Source organism: Aspergillus costaricaensis (assembly GCF_003184835.1).
Source record: "Aspergillus costaricaensis CBS 115574 unplaced genomic scaffold BO79scaffold_25, whole genome shotgun sequence".
NCBI classification, from domain to species: Eukaryota; Fungi; Ascomycota; class Eurotiomycetes; order Eurotiales; family Aspergillaceae; genus Aspergillus; species Aspergillus costaricensis.
Genome location: NW_020291825.1, coordinates 189,653 through 208,824, shown reverse-complemented (window position 1 = coordinate 208,824; position 19,172 = coordinate 189,653). Strand labels below are relative to the sequence as shown.

Genomic DNA, 19,172 nt, shown 5'->3' with positions numbered 1-19,172 from the left:
CTTATGGGCTAGAAGAGAAGAAGTGTTGACTTCAGAACAATCTGCTTCATTGGAATGTCGATAGAGGAGAGGCAAGTTATATAACAATTCCAGGCAACCGTTATCTCCCCTGTTGAAGACTGCTATAATCACATATTTTCTCCACGGTACCAATACCTGCACCCACAAGGCTGTGCTTTCCTGGAATGTACCTCAAACAAGCGTCTATCGGGAGCTTGAGGCTATGCTTAGCCATATCGTTCTGCCCAACCAAAGGCCATAATGAAGGCCAGATGGAGCAAACTTGATGGATATTTCAACGACGATATCATGGATGGACATCAGGTCCAATCAGAACACGGTATTGCTCGCCCTGCTTTCCAAATGCGGCTAGACCAACCCCACCGGACTGGGGCTTCGCTGGACTCGTGGCGTTTGGTGATCCCTCAATACGAACTTCATCTATCTATCTTGCTCCCCGAAGCTCAGTCTGGAAAGGACCTGCATGTTGGGGCCGCAGTATGTCAAGCTTGCTATACCCTTCTATTACGCTACTTAGGCATCGCGTGTGATACGACCATCCCAGTCTACATGCGGCTCCTCACTCGTGATGGGCAAACCAAGCGGAGGGTGTGGTACGTGTCGTGCGAGGAGAGTCAAAGTAAGTAGTATGGCCTTGTCTATGATCCACCATCCTATCATCGTATCGAAGACACCGGCGCCTTCCACCCATTCCATCTGATCTGATCACTGCTCCTAGTGCGATGAAGCTAGACCAGTCTGCGGTCGTTGTAGAAAAGCAAGGCGGAGTTGTTCCGGCTATCGAGACCCGCACTCTGTATGGTTTAGAGACGAGAGCGATGCAGTAGCCCGAAGAGTCAAGAGATCTGCCACTTTAGACAAAGAATCTTCCTCCACGGAGCCTTCGGTTCTAACGCTAGCAAGACGGAATACCTCCCAGGAAGTAAATCCTGGACACTACCCTCTGCGGTTCCCCCTAGCGATAGTTAACTTTGCGTTGGATCATACCTTCCAAGCCACATGCTTTTTCCTGAACACGTACACGTGGTTCAATGCATCTAACACGGTGGAGACCTCATTCAAACATGGTGCCGGCTCCGCTGAGTCCCTTGGCCAGAAAGCTATGATGGCTAGCATTGCATCCGTGGGCTTAGCGAATCTTGCTAGTATGCAGAGGTCCTCGTCAATGCGGTTGTCGGCTCGGCGCGAGTATACTAAGGCTCTGCAGCTGACAAACTCAGCCTTATGCGATCCGAAACTGGTTACAGCAGATACCACGCTGACCGCGATCGTTTGCTTATCATTATACGAGGTGAGTTTGACTTTGACCATTGACAGAGCATATGGCTGACTGGTTTATTAAGATTATTGCTTGCCAGAGAAATGAGAGCCTGCAATCCTGGATCGAACACTCACAGGGGGTGGCAACTGTCCTTGAACTTCGCGGCAGAGATCAGCTTCGGCGCGAAGGCGGGTTCTGGATGTTTCAAGCCCTCCGAAATGAGGTGGTGGGTGTTATCCAAGTCTCTTATTCAGAATCTGGCTAATGACCCTTCCAGCTCCTTGGTTGCCTACAAAAGAAAACGAGACTCCCTTCTGTCCTGATCGATATGCCTGATCAAGTAGCTACCGACCTGGCGTCGTATCCTCTCCCAACTGACGGAGATCGACTAGTTAAGGTCATGGCTAAGTTCGCCGGGCTTCAGGCTGATGTCAGAGAAGGAATTCTCTCGAACAGCAGTGAGATTGTAAAGATGGCCATGGCCATAGACTTGGAGCTAGAGCAATTCGCTAGTAATGTTTCAGCCAGTTTCACCTACAAGGTCGAGACACAGCCGGGCAGTGTGTCATCCTGCGAGTACGAAAAGGGCAATTTCTGCCATTACCGAGGGACCTATCACATTTACCAATCCGTCTGGTCCTGCAATATCTGGAACAACTACCGCTACATCCGAATCCTCGTTAACAACATGATCCTGACCCATCTGCAATCCATGGCATTGGGTGGCCATCAAGTACTAGACTATGGCCTCTTCAAGGCCCATTGTATTCGAATTCGTGATCTGATGAGGCAGCTAGCGACAGACATCTGCTGCTCTGTTCCTTTCAAGTTCGGAGTTGCTGGCAATGAAAGCAAGAATGTCTTTGATTCTCCGCATACCTATGCGGGCACAGGGTTCACCATGCTTCTGCCACTGACCATGGCCGCACTTGTTGGCGGAGCTTCAAGCCCGATGCATAACTGGGCTATGAGATGCTTCAACGTGATTGGTCGGGAGATGGGCATTGGCACCGCTTTAACTATCATCACGGTGTTAAGGGAAGAACAGGGAGGGCTACATTGGATAGATGCGATGGAGTCTGGCGACACCGTTTGGCCACGGACCATGTTACAGTGAACTTGCTCAAGACGTATCCGTCGGCGGGGGGAATGGGGAACGGGACTTTGTGATTGACGCAAGCGTGTAGTATATTTATGAATAGACTAAACTGGCTGGATGTGTATAGCAACAATTTCTACTGTGTAATGATGCACCGTGAAATAATGCCAATGGCTGGGATATCCACACCACAGTGACACCTGAGGCCACTACCACTCCAGGAGCAATCACGTGCCGCACTATGACATTGACCCATATAAAAATCCTTTCGTTCCGCGCACTTTCTTTCCTTCTTATTATTACACTTTTCATACCTCACGAACGCATAATCAACCTCCAATTCCTTCTTAATTGACCATAGGATGGCAGGTCATATTGGCGTACTAGAGTAACCCTTTACCCCGGGCATAATTGACTCCCCTACCGCACTGAGTTCCTCCTCGGAGCTCGTCTGTGCAATGGTGGTCGGAGTCACCTGCTGCTCATACATTCCCTATCGACAAATCTGAATTAGGTATGGAGTGTGATATGATCGTAGATGTAGAATGAACCAGATGCATGCACCGAGCGAGTGCAGGATCAGCGACACCACTGCAACAACAGTTGCCTTGCTGTCAGTTCGCATAATTGGGGCTTCTCAGGGTCCTTTTGGTTGCTTCGGGCCGTGGGATTTCCATGACGCGTCCCGGGATCCATGCAGAAAGTCCAGTACTACTAACTACTTACTACTGTGGAATGGGGCATTGAATTGCTTCCATAACGTTATTCGAAGGCAAGAGGGGGGGGGAGGGGTGTCTCATTGGCGTGACTGCTGCCAAATCATGATGAATAGAGTTTCCACACCAGGAACAGGACTGAGTGTTAACAATCCTGGCTGGTTGGGGTCGAAAGTTCCAAGCGTTGCTTTGCAGCCAGCCATTGGGGGCTGCTGGTGCTGGTGCTGCCCCTGATGCCACCCGGACGCTTGATTTTCTCCTATCCTTTTATGTATTGCTTGCTCTGCATTTAAGACTTCTGGGCATCTGCGCCATCACTCCGATAAATATTTCCTTCGTAGATATTTATCTACTATCTATTATCTAGTTATTTCCAAACAGCAGACAACGTGGGCCGAATTGGGCCGGCAAACGGACAACTATTAATATCGTGGGACTCTAACTGAATCAATCCATCGTCGCTGCTCTTCTGCTCCCCACCTCTACTCTCCGCCGACTGACTCCTCTCTCTCTCTCTCTCTCTCTCTCTCTCTCTCACTCTCCTCATTTCATCCCTGGCCAGCTCCTTTTACTTGTTTCCCTGCCCAATTCCCCCCTGTTCCTCCTCCTCGTCGACTACTCTTGCTGTGTATCTCCCGACGCTTTTCCTGGTGTAAATATGCTTTGCCTCTCAGCTTGAAGGTTTTCCCGAATCCCCCGTTCCGGAAGCTCGGCTCGTGCTGTTGCTTCGCTGGAGACTTTTTCCCAAACTCGCCTCCCCTCTCCCCCCCCTACATCTCACTCCTTCTTCCCCCCTCTCCTTGTCTTGGGGTTCGTGAGACCGGAATTCCACCCCTGTCGTCGCGCAAGATACCCCGCCATTCTGTTAGAGTCTTGCGATCATGGTGGCCGGAATTAGCAAACGGCAGCAGTTCCGCAATGAGCGGGCGCTGCAGGACCTCATTCGGTCGGTCCCTGGAAATGACCGCTGTGCCGATTGTCAGGCCTTGAATCCAGGTGAGTTGCGTCGCCGTATGTCTTATTCTATGTGCAGAGTGCTAATGGATTGTTTTCTTTGGTATAGGATGGGCTAGTTGGAACGTACGTCTCTCGTCAACCCGATTCATACATACATACATGCAATGCAGTGAACTCTTTCGTTTTGTGAGGAAGGACAGGATATACTGATCGGAATACATGAATAGATTGGTATCTTTATCTGCATGCGATGTGCCTCTTTGCATCGCAAGCTGGGCACACATATCTCCAAGGTCAAATCCTTGAGCATGGATACATGGACGGACGATCAGGTCGATGTGAGTTGTCATAGTGATCCCGGGATACATTTCGCAGCCAGAGAATGAAATCGCTAACCGGTGGGATTGTCTAGAATATGAAATCGCACGGAAACAACATCATGAACAAGATCTACAACCCTAAGAACGTCAAGCCGCCTGTTCCGACCGACGTGGACGAGTCCGACGCATGCATGGAACGCTTCATTCGCCAGAAATACCAGCACCGCTCCCTCGACGAGGTGAAACAAAAGCCTCCCAGTCGTCATGATTCGGACTACGATAGACCCCGCGCAGAGGACCGGTCTCCGGAAGGCTCTCCTCCTCCCCTCCCTCCCAAGCCTGCCAGGCCCTTTGGCTTTGGTCTTCGGTCCGCCTCATCTGCGACCAACCTCAACCGGATGTCCAACAGAGGTTCGGCAATCTCACCACAGTCGGATAGCTTCGGTGCGTCGGGAATATCAGTGAGGAAAGGCTCGGGAGATGCGTCGTTTGATGCGAAGTTGGCAACCCTACGGGATATGGGCTTCGCGAACGAGCGCCGCAACGCGATCGCCCTCCGCGAGCTGGACGGCAATCTAGACAAGACCATCGAGACGTTAGTGAGGCTGGGAGAAGGCAATGGATCTATCTCGCTTGCCAAGTCTCCGGCTGCGCAACCTACTCCTGATGCTGGCAAATCTTCCAATCCATTCGATCAACTGGATGCCAGGCCCGCTACTCGCCAAGCAAGTGGGAGCTACAACCCGTTCGATGCACCTGTGCAGTCTCAGCCGCAGGCCCAGCAGGCCCCTGTGCAAGCGCTGGAGCAGTCTTTCCAGAACCTGCAGGTCGCGCAGCCCTTGTTTCCGCACTCCACCGGTGGCTATCCAATGCGGCAGGTCTCGCTCCCTCAGCCTCTCTACCAGCAGACGGCGACGCCCCCGGTTCCCACGAACTTTGCCCAGAACCCATATGTCTCTTCTCCGCAGCCACTAGACGGTGGCAACAATCCTTTCTTCCAGACCGGAGCTCAGCCGCAGGCCAGCATGACCCCTCCCGCGTCCAATCTCGCCCAGACAAACCCCTTCTTCAGTCAGGTTGCACCGCAGCCGACAGGGATGCAGCAACCACCTCAGAACCAGGCTGCATCCAATTCCCCATTCGGCCCCCTTCGACACGCAAACACCATGCCTGTCATGCCCTCCACATCGCCTTTCGGCCAGCCTTCTCCCTTCCAATCGCAGCTTCAGTCCCAGCCTCAGTCTCAGCCTCAACCCCAGGCGCAACCACAACCGCAAACCCAATACCAAATGCAGCAGCATCTGCAACAACCGCAAGGGTCTCTGAACCCCTATCAAACCATGACCGCGCCAGCTACCCCCCAGAACGCAGGATACCTGGCGCAACCGCAATACGGATATCAAGCATCCGCACAGCATCTAGCGCCGCAGCCCACCGGCCGCGTCGACAAGAACAGCATCCTCTCCCTCTATCAATTCTCCCCGCAACCTTCCGCCACCCCAGAACAACCACAATACCGACCTTCCACGGCCGTGAACCCTCCCACTCAGACCGGCCAGCCCTCACCCTTCAATACCATGCCGCAACAACAACAATCACAACCTTTCAACATCATGCCCCAACAACAACAACAGCAGCAGCAGCAGCAGCAACCTCAACAACAACAGAGCAACCCCCTCACAGACCCCCTCTCAGCAAGCGGCACCCGCAACCCCTTCTTCACCACAGCTCCCCAACCAGGAGCTCCCTCCTCGGTCCCAACCACCACCGCACAAGTAACAACACCCTACCTCACCACCACCGCCCCACCCCCACAACAGCAACAACAGCAACAACAACAACAAACACTCAATGTCTACGGAGGAATGCCCAATAAGCCCACCGGCTTCCCACGAGGCCACATGAGCCAGCAAAGCGTCGATATCAACGGCTTCCAAAGCGGACGACACAGTCCCGATGCATTTGCCAGCTTGAGTGCACGATATGGATAGTGTTCATCCCTTATCTTTCACTTTTGGATCAAATCTATATATCTTCTATCTATTGCACATTCTTCCTTTGATCTTATATATAGCCCTTGTGCCTTTACTTGTGAACTCGTCGACGCTCGGGACTTCCACTATTTTTATCTGGCCTGGAAGGGAATCTGGAGCTTGGTGAGGCGAGTGTAAAGTAGATTAGTTTAGCTGATTGCATTTTTGGCGTTGCCTGTGTTTTTGTTTCTATGCTTTTGAGGGTTTACGCGGTATATATCTATATTCCTATATTTGCTTTGTAGTTGGTCTGGTGGTGCGATCATTGAGTATCAACTACTTATATCTTTCTTCATTTTCTATTTTTACTTTCAGCCGGCTTTTTCTGTGGTGGAAAAGTATATAGTGGTTCCTTCTTGCTCTGTTCACTTCATCGGGGAGATTGTTGCATAGAGATAAAACGTTTCTAGTGGTTGTTGGATATATATTTGGATGATAGCAGGGCAAAATTCAATTATATAGCGACTTGGTATATGGTATATGGTACTTTAAATAGGATACAACATAACAAAATCTTCCGTATCAAACTATGCAGAGGTATCCGAGGTATTATTCCAAAATGTTCACAGATGAATATACAGCTTAGTATAGTAACATAGATCATATCTTCCCGACTATATGTGCACGCATCAAGTTACTAAGCCCAATTTGCCCGATCGTTCATCCGCCGGTTCAGCTCTTCCCAGGCGGGAAATGACCAAGATGATGATTTTCTTGACGATTTTGAGAACGGCCAGGCCGGCAACTCAAACCCAAAAATAGTTGTGCGTTTGCGGCGCTGCCATGGCCATGACCACGACCAGGACGATTGGGACTGGCTTGAGAATATGGATTTCCAGAAATGCGTTAGACGTTGCTTGTGCGTGGGCTTAGTGAAAGCTTGCACGATGCGATCGAAGTGGAGATCTCGGCTCTCGCGTTGGCGTTGTATGTACACACTGTCCCGCGCGGCTTGTTCGGACGGATCAACACACCAGACGACGATATCGCCCCGACGGCGCCAGTCGTCATGCCAGGCGGTGTTCCAGGTGCGGTGGCATTCCTTATAAGCGGAGAAGCGGAGGAGACTCTGTAGGGTGGGTTCGAGTTGGGCGAAGAAGATGAGGTAATCGGGCCATTCGTGCGGGGTTTTGGACTGGTACTGTGTGGGCAACTGCGAAGATTTCCAATTATACTTGTCATAGGATGGCCTTCGAGGGAATCTGCGCAGACCGCCAACCATGTTCGTGCGCAGAAACTGCTCAGGATCGGCGTAGAACTGGTCCGCCTCGTCCAAGTACGTAGCTTTCTCGGACGCGTCGAGGCCGACAGGAGGCTCGCAGGATAGTGCCCAGGCGCTGATGGTGGGGTAGACCATATGTGAGCGCCAAGGAGTGCTATGGCAAGGCATGAGGAACCCGGCTGTGATCCCGGGCTGAGAAGTATCGGTCATATCGTTGGAACCATGGAACTGTCGCTGGTCCCGAAGGTAGGACAACACGGCCGCTGGGCCGGATGCATGGATGACTGTCGTATAGAGTGCAATGACGGCGTTCGCCAGTAGCAAGAAAACCAAGGTGAGCCGTCTGGGGGTGTGTCTCTGACTTCCCGCCGTGACCGCGGGGCGGAAGAAATTTACCAGAGCAGGTGCAGTGAGGACGTGCAGCGAGGGCAGCAATGGATAAATGAACCGCACCTCCTTGTGCGATATCTGCGACAGTCCAATGATCATTATGAGGCACACCGAAGCAAGCTGAACCTGCATCGAAGCCTGCAACTCGCTGAGTTCACCCGATCGCGGTCGGGTTAACGAATGGTATAAGCCCACAACGGCGAAGGGCAAGGCTGTAGTCAAGAGGAGGGGAAGCCCCTGAGACAAATAGTAGTGCCAATCATTCTTTCCATAGAAGACCGCCAGCGACTGGGCAAGGTTGAAGTACAGGAATCGTAGGGGTGGGAAAGTCCAGAATCCGTAGAAGAACCGATCTGCTGTAGTTGACACCGCCAAAACAGCTGAGCTGTAAGAGTGTTAGAAGTAGTTGCGTAATTGAAACAAATGGAGGGAACCGTTAAGCTCACCCGCAGAGTAGAGCTTCGCGGACAAGCGTCGCCCGTCGAAGGGGAGTGCTCCGGTACAACAACAGGCTAGCAAGTACCATCCAGATCAGAACGTTGGTGGGTCGCAGTATACATGCCACAGCCGCCAGCACAAGGCATCGTCGAAGCCTATCCCCAGAGATAGAGTTAGTGCATTTTCACAAAGCTGGGTGAAAATATAAGGTCGTACCTGCTCAGGACAGCCGTGTCAGACTGGTCCTCGTCCGGCTGGGGCTTGAGGCTACGTGAGGGCGACCCTTTTGGTTGGGTGGTGGTTGAGGGATCCAACGACCATACCCATGGCCACAGATAAAGAGCAGCAATGGTAAGGGAGGTTTCCAGGCAATTCGACAAGGTCCTTGTGGAGCAGAACCATTGCCAAGGACTCACGATGGTCAATGCCAGCTATGTTCTGTGATTAGTCCTGATGAGACGCATGCTGGCTGGAGATCTGAGACATACTGCAGCCCAGGCCTCGTGAGACATAGAATCATACACGCGACAAGCCAATCGCCAGGTATATAGGTCACCAACGGCAGCGATAACGGCTTGGGCAACCTTGGGGGCGACAACTAGGCATTCCGCTTGCCATGCAGGGGAAATGTGGAGTAGGCGAGCGAGCAGATCGGTAGTGGCATAAACAGCGGTAAAGAGAAGAGGGTGTAGGGAAGATCTCAGCTGGTGGCGCCATTCCTGCACAAGGACGTCGTCATTGATTATTAGTCTTGCAGAGCCCCAGCAGATTGGCTGAAGAGTTGTGATGATGACACCGGGTTTCTTGGAAGATGCAGGGAGGTACAGAGCGGAATGCTCCAATGGAAAGGGAGAACTCACCCAAGTGATCCAAGGCGCATGGTCGTCTCCGAATGCGGCCCGCCAAGCGGGCTCGAGAGATTGGAAGAACTCATCGGGTTGGAAAAAGGTCCGAACGGTCCAAGCGTTGACCAGACGGAAGGCGACGAGGAAGAGGAAGATGCGAAGCGAGGATGGCGGGGTGGAAAGGAGGAAGGCGGAGGAGGAAGATAAGGAGGATAAGGAGGGGAAGAAGGAGGAAGACAAAGAGGATGGCCTCAGGTGACCAGAGCGGGAGGAGGAATCATACAGAAGAGAGGCATCGGGATCGGAGACATCAGCGTCGGCGATGTAGTCGCTGTCCGATAAGGATGAGGGGGAGGAAAAGGAGGAGGCTGTTGAAGAAGAGGCTCTCCGCCGACGACGAACCCCAGACATGATGGATGATCGGGGGAATTATTTACTAGTCAGGCACACACATACACCCCAGATTTTCTGGGATGATTAAGTTATGGATCCAGGGATGAAAAATGACGATAGTGATGAAAGTGGTTGGGTGGATTGGGAAGGTACCACGGCGTGCAGCACTAGTTCAGTGCAGCCACTAGTCACTAGTCACTATGTAGAATAGTCACAGTGAACTGCCAAGGTTTACAGGTCACGATAAATCTGCCATCTTTTGTTGGTTTAGTTTTGTTTACAGGGGGAAAGCGGAAATGGGAAAGCAGAAGATACCACTTGGTCCCTTTCTCAGACAGCCAACCAACCAATCAATCTCGCGTTCTCGGTCTGGACTGGGTCGGACCGATAACAAGCGTCGAGATCCGCTCCGTGGGTCTTCTCGAAAGTTGAGTGGGAGGAGAAAGAAAAGAGTAATTGTCGGGATGATGAGTGGCTGCCCAGAACCTCCAAGGAAGGCGGCCAGAAAACCCAGGCCACCAGGAAGTGGAGCGGAGCCGCCCGCCTTAGTCAGAAAGACATCATGATCGCTTCCACCTGCACTTAGGAGTCTTCTCCGCGTCCACCTGCGCTTAACGGTGTAGCTTCGGCCTCGCAAATTTCCTGTCTACCACAATTCGTCTGTTTGCCAGCCAAATTGGTAAAAGCCTTCCTGTCACTGCTGCACTCCTCTCCTCCCCTGCCTCAACCCTTCTTATACCGTGTCTTTCCCCCCTTCTCTTTGCTTCGTCTGTTCTTTCTTACTTATCTTATACTTCCCAGATACCCCCTCAGTCCTTCCTCTTCCTCTCCTACTGCTCTCACATCTCTCTTCCTCTCCCACATATTAGCCTCTCATAGCCTCTCATCCTCTGATCACTGCTCCCATAAATTGTCCCTGATTCTTCTCTCAAACCATGGCGTCCAACGGTACCAATGGAACTAACGGCCACAATGGCGTCAGTTCCTACCATGCCTCCACTACTCAAGAGGCCATCCAGGCTGAGAAAGACTTCGCTGCCCACAACTACCACCCACTCCCCATCGTCTTCGCTCGTGCCCAGGGCACCACAGTCTGGGACCCCGAGGGTCGTCAATACCTCGATTTCCTGTCTGCGTACTCCGCTGTCAACCAGGGTCACTGCCACCCCAAGCTGGTGGCGGCTCTAGTCGATCAGGCCTCCCGTTTGACTCTCAGTTCCCGTGCCTTTTACAACGATGTCTTCCCCCGGTTTGCCGAGTTCGTGACCAAGTACTTTGGCTTCGACATGGTCCTGCCCATGAACACCGGTGCGGAGGCGGTCGAGACCGGTATCAAGATCGCCCGTAAGTGGGGTTATAAGGTCAAGGGCATTCCTGAGAACCAGGCGGTGGTCCTGAGTGCGGAGAACAACTTCCACGGACGCACAGTAAGTACTGGAATATCGCCCTGTGTAATTGAAATTTGACCCAGACTGACCGGTGTTTCCTGGTTTAGTTCGCTGCTATCTCCTTATCTTCTGACCCCGAGTCGCGCGAGAACTATGGCCCTTACCTGCCCGGTATCGGCTGCACCATTCCCGGAACGGACAAGCCTATCGCCTACAACGATAAGGCCGCCTTGCGGGAGGCCTTCGAGAAGGCGGGTCCCAACCTCGCCGCCTTCTTGGTGGAGCCCATTCAGGGCGAGGCTGGAATTGTTGTCCCCGACGAGGATTACCTGCAGGAGGCCAGAGCCCTGTGCGACAAGCACAACGTTCTGTTGATCTGCGATGAGATTCAGACTGGTATTGCCCGTACTGGTAAGCTGCTCTGCCACGAGTGGAGCGGCATCAAGCCTGACATGGTGTTGCTGGGCAAGGCCATCTCCGGTGGCATGTACCCCGTGTCCTGCGTGCTGGGCCGCAAGGATGTGATGCTCACTATCGAGCCGGGCACCCACGGTTCGACCTATGGAGGTAACCCGCTGGCTTGCGCGGTCGCTATCAGAGCCCTGGAGGTCGTCCAGGAGGAGAACATGGTCGAGCGCGCCGAGAAGCTCGGTCACGTCTTCCGCGACGGTCTGCAGGCCATCAAGAGCCCCATCATCCAGACGGTGCGCGGCAAGGGTCTGCTCAATGCTATTGTCATTGATGAGTCCAAGACCAACGGCCACTCTGCGTGGGACCTCTGCATGCTGCTCAAAACGAAGGGGTTGCTGGTAAGTTAATGCGGTCGCCTTGAATTTCAGGTCAAATACTAACCTCCCCTCCAGGCTAAGCCGACTCACGAAAACATCATCCGTCTGGCACCACCCTTGGTGATCACCGATGAGGAGGTCCAGAAGGCCTTGGACATCATCAAGGAAGCCGTCAACGAGCTCCCCACGCTCACCGGCGCGGCTGAGGATGAGGTCATTCCCCCTCCGGAGAAGAAGGTCAAGGTCAGCCTCGAGAACTAGAGGCCAGACACAACGGAGGTGACGGATGGGATCCTAGTGGCAAATGCACTGGGATGAACTTGGTACATCGACGCAACCGCGACAGCGCCTGAAAATCGTCAGCACCTGAGTACGGTTTATTCCGACCAGGGACGATGCCTTGTCGTGTCGACCAGAGGACTCGTACGGGCGCGGGAGGTTTGACTCTTGTCGAAAAAGCCCAAGCATGAGTGATGCGGTTGCACACCGTCTCTGCCACCTCGTGTGAGATGCCCTGAATTCGTAGCGCCAGTTGGATATCGGTCTTTAGATGGATGAAAGTTGATGATAACGCTTGATGACCATAAGAATCAAAATTCTAGCCTAGAATGAATTCAAAGCGAGTGTTTTCCCGAAGTTTACCTCGAAGTTTTGACATGGTTGTAGTTGAAAAGAAAAGAGCACACGATGTTCGATGATGCCGCATATGTGGCCGCCCCCGCGCTTTCTTTCCCCTCTTTCTCTTCCCCTTTTCCTCTGCCGTTCCTGTCCTTCCGATTGCTCCCCATTTAATCCCTCTAGTCCCTGTCGCCGTAATATATCCCGCATCAAAATACTACTCGTAAAAAATACCTCCATACTAAGAAATTCATTCCTTTCCCAATAATAAAGCCGTGTTTGACACTCGACCTCTCCTCTCCTAAACCGCACCCCCTCACTTCTTCCATCTCATGATAACTGAATGAATAATATCGGAGTTTCACAGAGAAATGAGTATTGGGAATTCTTAATGGTGTCTACTACATTAATCTTCTAATTTAATTCTTATCCCTTATATAATACTCATCGTCACCTGTTCTTCAAAATTCAATTCCAATTTTCTTTATCCACGATGCCAAGATGTTTCTGTTTCTCGTTGGTGGGTGGTCATTGTCCGAAGAAATTGATGTCAGCCTAGTCAGCAAGGGGGTTAGGAGTACTTAGACAGGGGAGGAAAGTAACTAACTGCAAATGCCAGTCGGAGGAAATTGTACTAACTATCTCGGAGGATTTTTTACCTTATGGTCTACTACCAAATAGTACTCACCAATGATTAAACTTGAAAATAGTGGGAAATATAATCATCAGCTACTACTATTATTGGGGTTGTAGACAGTCTGATCATTTCAAGTGTCTCGACCCGGATAGGAAAGATACTAGATTAGGACTCGATAAATAGCATCATTTCCATCCATGCCTGTCACTTTCGCCGATAGTCGATGTGATAAGAAATGCGCATTCCAACCTATCGTACGTAGCAGGCAAAGACCCCGCATAGCTAGATGGTTCACTACTCACTCCCAAGATCCCTCCCTCAAAGCAGGAAGGATGATACTACGACACTCCCCAAACCCGAATTTACCCCCCGTGAGCCGGTTAACGCACCATCCTTCCATGATGACTTCGTCTCCGTCTGCAAGGAACTCGAGTCCGTCCTTGCTGGCTTCGGAGAGGATGTTTCTTTTCAGTCCTCGCTCTAGGAGGCAGGCGACTCCGATTTGTTCGCCTTGGGCGTTGAGGCGCTTTTATTGGTTGTTAGTTAGTGTTGTATAAATCTATATAGTAATATGATGGTAGAGAACAAGGGGGGTGTTACATACATCGCTGGTTATGGTGCCCGTGCCGAAGATATCTCCGGTTGAGAGACCCTCGCCTGCACTACAGAGATGGGTAATCTGCTGGAACGGAGTCCAGTAAAGCTCCTTTAGATTTGTTTCTGTGACGGTGTAGGATTTTCCGTTTCCTGTGTATCACTCAGTGTCGTGTCATGGTGGCCCAAGAGTGGAGGGGCGATGACGAGGAGCGGTGAGGGGAAGGCTTACTGATAACCCTCGCTTTCAATTCAATGTCGAATGTTGCCTCGCTTTCCTTGCCCTTCCATGCTAGGTGTTTCAAGGGTGCCGGGTCCTGCGCCCTCGCATTACAATGTGACCCCTCCAATGCCTCGATAGGTACAATCCATGGTGAGATGCTCGTTCCCGAGCCCTTGCTGTGGAATGGGCCCAGTGGTGCCATCTCGTATGTCTGGATATCCCTTGCAGACCAGTCATTCAGGATGACTAGTCCGAAGATGTGGTCCTTTGCGTTGTTGATGTTGAGGATCTCGCCTGGGGGGAGTGGCTTGGATAGGTAAACGCCCATTTCTAACTCAAAGTCGAAGCGTGCGCTGGGTCTGAAAACTGGTGGGTCGTTGGGTTTGTTGGAGTCGAGCGTCACGCCCCAGGGTCGTCGGATAGGAGTACCGGAGATGCGGAGACTGCTTTGCCGTCCGTTGTAGACAGAAGGAATGACAAACCATGAGGCTGGAGGCTTCATGGAGAATAGTTCGGAGCACTGGTGTTTTGAGTATCTGGATGCAGAGAGTGATGATGGGGTAGACGTACGTTTCTGGTGTGTTCGAACGAACAGTAAAAGTCGCTGAAGTTCTTGGTTTCCATTGGGAGGTGGTTTTGCACTTTTGAGAGGGGAATAGCATATTTTTTGCGGATATCATTGTCGGAGAGAAGGTCGACAAGCGCTGCTCTGGTCTGTACGTGGGCTTCTTTGGGAAGAGAGGCGAACTTGTTCAAAGTTGGCTGTAGAGAGATTAGGCCTTGTTTAATAAAAATCAAGGAGGGACTTGTGTCTATCAGATACAGTTGAAAAGACTTCGCCTTTGAATCCCGGAATCGACTTGAAGTATCCATCCTTCTCGAGTGCACTCAGGTCTATGACATCGTCCTCCAGAACAGTCGCGCATCTCGGAGTTGGTGTCTCCGCGGTGGAGATTACACCGTAGGGAAGGTTGTCGATGGTGAAGGGCGTCTCGTTTAGTGTCATAATGCCTATATGAAGTTAATTCTAGTGACAGGTAGGAGCTTAGAAGCTTACGAACAGGAGAATATTTATCTCATGCTGAATGAGGGGTGCTTGGGTATCACTGCAGCAAGTGCAACTCGAGAGGGGATTGGAGCTCGGGCCAGCTGCACGACCTCTGCATTGTTCATTGTTAACTTTTTTTCCGATAGCAACGGAGTAACTTCACCGCACCGAGACCTGCAATCAAGGGACAGACATCTTATCGGTACACTATGGTGCTAGTTGAAGTCAAATGTCAAGTCTCGGTATCTTCAGATGTAAGGGGCTCACCAGCACCACCGCCATCATGAATCTCGATCGAAGCAGAATACAATCTCTCAGCCATCAACTTTGCGACAATGTTCGATGAGGAGAAGACCCAGGAGGTTGTTCATGGCCTCAAAACCACCCCTGATGGGCTCGTGCTCGACCCGCAGCCATCAGATGACCCTAATGATCCCTTGGTATGTTCTTTGTCGAGTTTAAGCGAATAAAACCTGACGAAACCAGAACTGGAAGCCCTCGAGAAAGGCGCGTGTACTTTCGATATGGGCTATTGCTTGTTTTTCTAGTCAAGCCACTGCTATGACGAACATGCAGGGATCATATCTCCAAGCACCTCTGTATCACAAGACGGCTACTCAGATTTCTCTCTCCGTAAGTAGCACACATTGATATAGCAACATGTTGCTGAGGGTAAGAGGTCTCATGCGGGCTCATTGGGATCATGGTCTCCTCTATCCTAGTCGTCCCTCTTAGCCGTAGGTACGGCTCCTGCTTCTGTCTTTTCTGGTCAACCATCGGCATCCTTTTCAGCTCGGTATGGTCTGCCATGATGACTAGTCCATCGGATTACATTCCATTCGTGATCTCTCGTCTCTTCGCCGGTCTCTGCGCAGGGGTACCTTTAGTCCTTGGCTCCGAATTCGTCTTGCGGACTTACTTCCGACATCAGCGAGGGAAATGTCTGCATATACTGCATATTCCTTTCCTCTTGGGGGTTGCAATTGGCCCAACATTAGGTGCATATGTTGATGCAAGATCTTCGTGGCCTATCTCTTTCTGGTACACTGTACCCATGAATGGGGTGTTGGCTCTGTTGATCCTTGTCTTTATTGAAGAGACAGCATTTGCGGGGGGAGAACAAGTGCGGCAATCCTTTACACAAAAAAAATGGAACATGTATATCCGTGGAAGAGCGGTTCCACCACAGCTTAGAGCAAGCTGGAAGAACATGGTGAGTCTTATTCTTACCCTATCAGCACTCGTAACTTAGGCTGATATTCATAAGGTATCCATTCTTTTTGATATCTTCTTAGTGTCTTTTTCTCCCGTGTCAATAATCGTAGGTTTCTTCATGATGGTAGACTTTGGCTTTGCTTCAATGGCCATTATCCTCGGTGTCACCTTCGTTGAAGCCCCTCGAGACGAAGGTGGATACGCAATGTCAAAGATTTCGATGGCTTCATGTACGCTCTCAGTCTCTCCCCTAGTTCATTTTGGCCGTTAACCCGAGCACCACAGTCACGCTAACCCAAGCAATCGGCACCGCACTCGCGGAATTATACGGCCACTTCATCAGCGACAGACTTCCTTTATACCTGTTCCACCGAAAGTCCAAGTCGCAGGACATTGAACCTACAGAATGGCGCCCAGAATACCGGCTTCACTGTCTCTGGGTCCCAGTGATAATGCTTCCCATAGGCCTTGGCTTATTTGGTGCTAGTTTAGAGTACCATTACCATTGGGTGCTTTTGGCACTCGGGTTTCTTCTCCTCACTTTCGGTGCCATTTCCCTTCTCCCGGTTGCAATGACGTATCTCTGTGAATGTTTCCCGAACCATGTTTCAGAGGTGTCGGCAGGCATGGGAGTTTGGAGGCTTATCTTGGGAGTTCTCTCGGCTGTCTTCATCGCCCCATGGAACGATAAAGTTGGTCCGGGATGGGTGTTCGGCTCTGCTGGGCTGATTACGCTCCCAGCTTTTGGAGGGGTGATTATCCTCATGGTATTTGGGAGACAGGTGAGGCAGATGGGGGTTCGTAGATTGAGAAGCTGATGGGGAGCTGCGTTTCGGGTTTGGGTCGATCAGCCATGGTGAAGCTGGATATATCCCGAGTTTTGGGACATGTGTTAAGGAATAGAAGGCATCACTAAACCGATAGATGAGTGTCAGGCGGAATTTAATTGCGTTCATTTTCCTCAGGAAAGCGGCTAAGAACCACTTCATTAAAATCAGGTGACTACGTCCTCGTGCCTTTTGTGTTTGTAACTAGTCACCCATTCTATACTTTAGAACAAACAGAGCTCTTGCTTCATATTAAAAGCAGAATATGATCCCAAATTGAAGCCCTTTTAAATACCTCACCATACCACACCATGCTAAACCAAACACAGATAAGCCCCTCCCTCCCTACCACGCACAATGCCCCCCATCAACGCGCAAATCCGCCCCAGTCATAAAACTACTCCCATCCCCAAGCATGAAAAGCACCGGTGCCCGGAACTCATCCGCCGTACTTAACCGAAACAGCATATTATCACCCACCCACTGGCTCTCCATCCCTGGCTTCTGAAGCGCTTCTGCCGTCGCCGCAGTCCGAATATACCCAGGTGAGAGCGAATTAACCCTAATCAAAGGCATCGCGACCCTCGATCCCCACTCGGCAGCTAGAGACCGCGTGAGTTGATGGACGGCCGCCTTGGAGGCGTTGTATCCGGCTGTATCGACGCCCTATTTCCAAGTACCATGTCAGCCCACTCTCTCACACAACCGCAGAAGATATTGCCCCAACCTTGTTCGACACATAACCACTCATACTAGCCACAAACACCATGCTACCCGTAGTATTCGTCCTGAGCATCTCCCGGGCCGCCGCCTGCGCGATGAGAAACGTTCCCGTCACATTGATATCAAGCATCCGGCGGAACGACGAGACAGGGAATTCGGTCGCGGGACCATTTCGGGATAGACCTGCGCAGGCGACAAGACCCTTGAGTGGATATCGCAGGGTAGGGATGAACTGGGTGAAAGTTTTCTCTACACCGGATTCGTCCGTTACGTCCAGGGGGTAGTAGGTTAGTTGGCGGGCGTGAGTTTGTGCGGCAGCTTCGACTTTATCTGTAATCAGACGCTAGTTAGGGGCACTCCCATCCCACTATCGGATTGGGGAATGGGGAAGGACGTACGCCAATCCGGAGAATTCGGGACGGGTGCGAGATCAAGACAGACGACATCACCGCCGCTTTCGAGGATCGCAATGGCGAGTGTGGTGCCTAGGAAGCCGGTGGCACCGGTGACTGTTTGAAAGCTCTGCTGTTAGCAGGTCCATGCAATACAATAGTACCGGATTCCAGGAGATATACTTATGATAGTGCGATTATCAAGACGAAAGAGATCAGCGACAGGACGAGAGGGATCTCCCTGCGAGGGTTTTGCTTCACGGAACTCAGGGCTGTGGACGTTGCAATCGCTTTTCATGGCCATGATGAGCAGACAAAATGCAGAAAAGAGAATATGTGGTGAATCCCAGGTCAACAGAGGCTATTTGTTGTGTGTAAGTGGAATCACAGAGCCCAGTATCTTTCTATACTTTCAACCCCGCATAATGAGGGGCTATCCTAACTACTACTTACTGCACTTCCTTTTCCCCCAATGTGCAAGTCGCATCTGTGCTCCGTCATATGCATGGCACTACGTAAACTGGACACGGCGGGTATGCGGCCCGCCTAATCCCCATTGCCTGAGCTACTGCGTGCGTAAAGTGGAGTAACCAAGAGATTTTGGTTCCCACTCCTCAAGTTCCTATCCGCTTATCCCCACCGGTGCCGAAGGGTGCAGCTTACGGCCCGACCGCGAGTTATGGTATGGTCGGACTTCGAGTTGGTCCTAGAGTAGAGTCTCTGATGAATGCATGTCTCAAACTTATTTGTGTGATAACACTTCTGATATGTAATTCTGTTTCTATTTACATGAATATTTTTCCTGATGCGAGTTGTGATGGACAATATCTGCGGTGCGGCTTGGAAGCGCCATCGCAAACATACTAGTGATTCTGAGCTACTAGTAATGCTTCTGCCTTCCCTGATCTTCAGACAAAGAGTAAGCACCTCAGCACTATAGGTAAGTAACTGGCATTGGCATCAAGAGGATTCAAGACGTCAACAATGACACTAGCAAAAGCCACTAAGGTTTGACAAACACTCT

General features: G+C 51.2%; 7 protein-coding genes across 7 annotated transcripts; 4 read left to right on the top strand and 3 right to left on the bottom strand.

Annotated features, from left to right (window-relative positions):
- The first annotated feature begins 469 nt into the window (after window positions 1–469).
- Window positions 470–2,412, top strand: BO79DRAFT_239160 (Zn(II)2Cys6 transcription factor). Its single transcript, XM_025684886.1, has 4 exons — window positions 470–640; window positions 740–1,312; window positions 1,365–1,508; window positions 1,560–2,412. The coding sequence occupies exons 1-4, from the start codon at window positions 590–592 to the stop codon at window positions 2,397–2,399; spliced, it is 1,608 nt and encodes a 535-aa protein (XP_025537304.1). The 5' UTR covers window positions 470–589; the 3' UTR covers window positions 2,400–2,412.
- Window positions 2,413–3,659: 1,247 nt separating this feature from the next.
- On the top strand, window positions 3,660–6,758 carry BO79DRAFT_246847 (putative GTPase activating protein for Arf). Its single transcript, XM_025685600.1, has 4 exons — window positions 3,660–4,093; window positions 4,161–4,177; window positions 4,282–4,392; window positions 4,467–6,758. The coding sequence occupies exons 1-4, from the start codon at window positions 3,979–3,981 to the stop codon at window positions 6,363–6,365; spliced, it is 2,142 nt and encodes a 713-aa protein (XP_025537303.1). The 5' UTR covers window positions 3,660–3,978; the 3' UTR covers window positions 6,366–6,758.
- A 286-nt stretch (window positions 6,759–7,044) lies between these two features.
- On the bottom strand, window positions 7,045–9,713 carry gpi10 (putative glycosylphosphatidylinositol-alpha 1,2 mannosyltransferase; the record flags this gene model as incomplete). Its single annotated transcript, XM_025683467.1, has 5 exons — window positions 7,045–8,404; window positions 8,466–8,612; window positions 8,674–8,888; window positions 8,946–9,176; window positions 9,318–9,713. 5 exons carry the CDS (start codon window positions 9,711–9,713, stop codon window positions 7,045–7,047), a joined length of 2,349 nt encoding a protein of 782 aa, XP_025537302.1.
- A 917-nt stretch (window positions 9,714–10,630) lies between these two features.
- car2 (ornithine-oxo-acid transaminase) lies at window positions 10,631–12,568 on the top strand (the record flags this gene model as incomplete). Its single annotated transcript, XM_025688750.1, has 3 exons — window positions 10,631–11,122; window positions 11,191–11,892; window positions 11,947–12,568. The coding sequence occupies 3 exons, from the start codon at window positions 10,631–10,633 to the stop codon at window positions 12,130–12,132; spliced, it is 1,380 nt and encodes a 459-aa protein (XP_025537301.1). The 3' UTR covers window positions 12,133–12,568.
- Window positions 12,569–13,424: 856 nt separating this feature from the next.
- On the bottom strand, window positions 13,425–14,949 carry BO79DRAFT_270575 (2-hydroxyhepta-2,4-diene-1,7-dioate isomerase; the record flags this gene model as incomplete). Its single annotated transcript, XM_025687296.1, has 5 exons — window positions 13,425–13,652; window positions 13,731–13,873; window positions 13,953–14,463; window positions 14,514–14,705; window positions 14,767–14,949. The coding sequence occupies 5 exons, from the start codon at window positions 14,947–14,949 to the stop codon at window positions 13,425–13,427; spliced, it is 1,257 nt and encodes a 418-aa protein (XP_025537300.1).
- A 266-nt stretch (window positions 14,950–15,215) lies between these two features.
- BO79DRAFT_270559 (polyamine transporter) lies at window positions 15,216–17,090 on the top strand. The gene is made up of 7 exons (XM_025687295.1): window positions 15,216–15,431; window positions 15,478–15,624; window positions 15,671–15,732; window positions 15,784–15,932; window positions 15,990–16,204; window positions 16,259–16,436; window positions 16,492–17,090. Exons 1-7 carry the CDS (start codon window positions 15,327–15,329, stop codon window positions 17,022–17,024), a joined length of 1,389 nt encoding a protein of 462 aa, XP_025537299.1. The 5' UTR covers window positions 15,216–15,326; the 3' UTR covers window positions 17,025–17,090.
- A 288-nt stretch (window positions 17,091–17,378) lies between these two features.
- Window positions 17,379–18,452, bottom strand: BO79DRAFT_270556 (short-chain dehydrogenase; the record flags this gene model as incomplete). The annotated part of the gene is made up of 4 exons (XM_025687294.1): window positions 17,379–17,699; window positions 17,761–18,086; window positions 18,155–18,265; window positions 18,332–18,452. The coding sequence occupies 4 exons, from the start codon at window positions 18,450–18,452 to the stop codon at window positions 17,379–17,381; spliced, it is 879 nt and encodes a 292-aa protein (XP_025537298.1).
- Window positions 18,453–19,172: the final 720 nt, after the last annotated feature.

What these genes read in the sequence shown, in the direction of transcription:
- BO79DRAFT_270559 (XM_025687295.1), top strand. Translation starts at nt 15,327, where the DNA reads ATGTTCGATGAGGAGAAGACCCAGGAGGTTGTTCATGGCCTCAAAACC. An exon ending in ATGACCCTAATGATCCCTTG is followed by an intron (nt 15,432 to 15,477) that starts GTATGTTCTTTG and finishes TGACGAAACCAG; the next exon opens with AACTGGAAGCCCTCGAGAAA. An exon ending in GTCGTCCCTCTTAGCCGTAG is followed by an intron (nt 15,733 to 15,783) that starts GTACGGCTCCTG and finishes CATCCTTTTCAG; the next exon opens with CTCGGTATGGTCTGCCATGA.
- BO79DRAFT_246847 (XM_025685600.1), top strand. Translation starts at nt 3,979, where the DNA reads ATGGTGGCCGGAATTAGCAAACGGCAGCAGTTCCGCAATGAGCGGGCG. An exon ending in GGACGGACGATCAGGTCGAT is followed by an intron (nt 4,393 to 4,466) that starts GTGAGTTGTCAT and finishes GGGATTGTCTAG; the next exon opens with AATATGAAATCGCACGGAAA.
- BO79DRAFT_239160 (XM_025684886.1), top strand. Translation starts at nt 590, where the DNA reads ATGGGCAAACCAAGCGGAGGGTGTGGTACGTGTCGTGCGAGGAGAGTC. An exon ending in GTCGTGCGAGGAGAGTCAAA is followed by an intron (nt 641 to 739) that starts GTAAGTAGTATG and finishes CACTGCTCCTAG; the next exon opens with TGCGATGAAGCTAGACCAGT. An exon ending in TTTGCTTATCATTATACGAG is followed by an intron (nt 1,313 to 1,364) that starts GTGAGTTTGACT and finishes TGGTTTATTAAG; the next exon opens with ATTATTGCTTGCCAGAGAAA.